We start from the raw sequence: 3,394 nt of genomic DNA on the forward strand, positions 1-3,394 counted from the left end.
TTATATTTACAAATTCCGTGGTGGTCCCTGAGTAACTTTAAATGATCTGCAGTCTTCACGACCTGTAAAAACTCCCTGCGGATGCGACGTCTGACTCAACGCGGACTATGATTTCAAGACTGAAGCAACCTTGACATGCAACTGAGAATGTTGCTCTCACGTCATTATCAAGTTCATGTGGTAGGTGTAAGTTCAGAGCACTCTCTCCTTGTGCTGGTCTGTTCTGAACGTACTGCCCTATAAGGGCCCGCAGTTTTTGAGATATCGATATGAAAATTTTTACACGTTATTTTCACATCAAGAAGCTGCTCATTTGTCGGAACCGTCAATATCCGTCTACTATAGCCCATAGCTGCCATACAAACTGAACGATCGGAACCCAGTTCTTGTATGGAAAAGTTTTTTATTTGACGAGACTTTTTTCACAAAATTTGCCAAACAATATTATACAAAACAACGGTATAATATCTGAAGCATTTATTCAGATTGGACTACTATAGCATATAGTTGCCATACAAACCCATCGTTGAACATCAAGAATAAAAACAAAATCCTTTCAAACATATACACGACCGTCATCGTCTCGTACCACATATATATATCTCCATTCTCTTGGTTTGTGTATTGCTATACTAAAGTTATATAATAATACATCCATATTGCTATGGTAGTTTGTTGTTCTGTATAAATCACGAATGTAATTGCAGAGCTATACTAATTTCATGCAGGTGTTGCAAGTGCGATTAATCACACAGCTCGGCAACAGCCTGCAAAAGTTCTAGTGACCAATTTCATTTATCATATGTGCAATAAAAATATTGTCCTACGCTTAGGTGTTTTTGGTGTTGCTGAAAAAGCTGTTTATCTGCACACAAACGAGCACGAGTATATCTAAAGCAAACTCGGAAAATTTGCGGTTGAATCTTATATGGTTAGTGTGGCATGCCACATGTGAATTTAATGACCTTTCCGCTTTGCCGCACACATTTCGCGTGGCTGAGGCAGTTGACGTAGCGCTCACGGTAGAGAACTAAATGGCCTCCGTTCTGGCAAACATGTGTGACTTTTATTTGCATGTCGACACCTTTGCTCACTAAAAGAAACAAAAAAAAAAGTTCATTTAAAATTTCAGTACAAAAAAGTTCTTTGCTGCAAAACGTAGAATTAACGCTCAGCGAGTCAAAGGCACCGCAATGGCGAAGGACATGAATTAAGTTGTGTGCGTGCGTTTTCTCCCAAGTGTCAGAGCATGCGCTCGCATTCATGCACATGTAGTCGTATTCTTGCACATGCACTCGTATCTATAGGCTTGCGTGTCCACAATTGTCTTTGTGCGTGCGAAATTAGTCAAAGGTGCGACGACGGCGACGAGATGTGTGTAAGAGACCTTGGAGTGTAGTGGCAACGCCGTCGCTTCGCCGGGTCACGGAATGCCGGTTGTCGGTTAACTGCGATGCATCGGTGCGTTGTTAATTGCTCTTTGTGCAGATTTGCATCAAGGGAATTGTTGCAGTTGCTGCTCGCTGTTGTGGACACTACTTAGTCTCAGCTCTCTTACCTTGGTTTTTAATGAGCGAATATTTTTTGGGGTTACTTTTTGTAAACTGCGCTATTTATTGAATATATAGCACTATATAATCTAAAGCAAGTGTAAGAAATACGATAGCGGTACTTCGAAACTCAACGCTAGCCAGAAGTAAACAGCACTACGCACTTCAATGCAAATGGCATAGTCCTGACATGGGACCATATGACTTCTTTTCAATCCCCGGACGTTAAGATTAAAATAATAAGTAAAAAAATCCTTTTTATCGCTTTGAAATTTCACCTTTTTTTATTAAATTGAAAACATTATTTAGTTCTCAAAAATAGCATAATATCTGTATCAAAACGAAAAATTGAATGAAACATTAATAATCCGTTTAATTAATAAAAATTTAATCCTTTTCACAAAATATATAAAATCATTTGGCCTTCAGTGACATGCGCCTTAGGCATTTCTCTGTGGGGCGTATCATCATTTGCGCTGATTTCAAAGATTCCATCACACCTAAACTATTCCAATCGACTCCATTGTCCTCTTGTCTATATGGTCCATTAAGATGACTACAAATATGTACATAAATCTCAAATGAACGTGGCACAAGTTAACGGTGCTGCACTTACCTATAGTAACAGTCGTTAAACCACCAGGCGCCTTTGTAAAAAACAGCGCAATTTTTAATGGAAGAGATGTCATTATCCTGATCATGAGTGGTGAACTTCATACCCACATGGCCTTTCAAACTATCGCCAGCATTACCTTCATAAGTACCCAATATTTTAAGATGATAGTCCTCCGATTCGCTGCCGACTACAAATTCTGAGTAGCGCGCATAATAACTTTTACCACGATATGTCTGCATTTCTATATAGAGCTCATGCTGACAACTACTGGTGAACGCATGTAGTTTTTCCAAACCAATCCAATAATTTTCATCCAGCACCCCGAAACCATTCTTATAATCCAGCCAATCTCTATCAAAGTCCACGGCATCACTGACACGTCGTTGTATAACCAACCAACCACCATAGTCCACCTCTTCGTTACAGTATACGGCAAACGGTGTGCCACTAAACTTTTCCAATGTTATATTGTAAACACCACTTTTGAAGCTCTCAGCTGCTGCCTCCAAGCAACTTGAAGGCACCGACTTTCGAAAGCTGAAATTTTATCAGAAAATTGTAAAAATAATCTTTAAAATATATTACACTACCTCTCCTGTTTGGTTTCAATGAGAGTTATTTTTGCCAAAATATCATCTTCCCGCTTTCGCACAGCTTGCAATTCTTTAATAAAGGTTTTAACGACATCTATTTGCACATCACAATTATAGTCATAAACCGTGTTTGAATCTAGATCTTCACCGCAAACGTTTTTAATGGAAATCCACAATAAATAATTTAGTAACAGGAACAATATAAAGCGGAGCATTTTAATTTCAGCGACGTGCTCTAAGCGACTGTTTCGTTAAAGCTAACTTGGCGTGCTCACAACTGTTTAATGTTATCACCGTATTATACATATATGGACGGGTATTACATACATCTGTGATAACCTCCGAACTTCTTTGTTATCAATTCCTGCTCACAGAAAATCAAACACATTTTTGTGAAGCTCAGATCGTTGCTCTCGTTTAAAAATATTTGCAGTGTTCAGCAAAGTTCAGACTATAAATAGTCTGAGTATAGCTTACCACTGGAGTATAGTACTAGCATATGTAGTTGATCTATTGCAAGCGATTTCGAAAGTGCATCATATATTGAGCAAATTATACTTCCAATCAATTTTAAGGGTTGCCCATTATTTTTCGTATGGAAAGAAAAGGAATCATACTGTGTCAAGCTAGTACTA

At 38.5% G+C, this 3,394-nt stretch overlaps 1 protein-coding gene across 1 annotated transcript; it reads right to left on the reverse strand.

Annotated features, from left to right (window-relative positions):
* Positions 1 to 1,805: 1,805 nt before the first annotated feature.
* Positions 1,806 to 3,027, reverse strand: LOC125776608 (ficolin-1-like). Its single transcript, XM_049449807.1, has 3 exons — positions 2,757 to 3,027; positions 2,167 to 2,703; positions 1,806 to 2,106 (listed from the first exon to the last, which is right to left on the reverse strand). Exons 1-3 carry the CDS (start codon positions 2,972 to 2,974, stop codon positions 1,965 to 1,967), a joined length of 897 nt encoding a protein of 298 aa, XP_049305764.1. The 5' UTR covers positions 2,975 to 3,027; the 3' UTR covers positions 1,806 to 1,964.
* Positions 3,028 to 3,394: the final 367 nt, after the last annotated feature.

Source organism: Bactrocera dorsalis, chromosome 2 (assembly GCF_023373825.1).
Source record: "Bactrocera dorsalis isolate Fly_Bdor chromosome 2, ASM2337382v1, whole genome shotgun sequence".
NCBI lineage: Eukaryota > Metazoa > Arthropoda > Insecta > Diptera > Tephritidae > Bactrocera > Bactrocera dorsalis.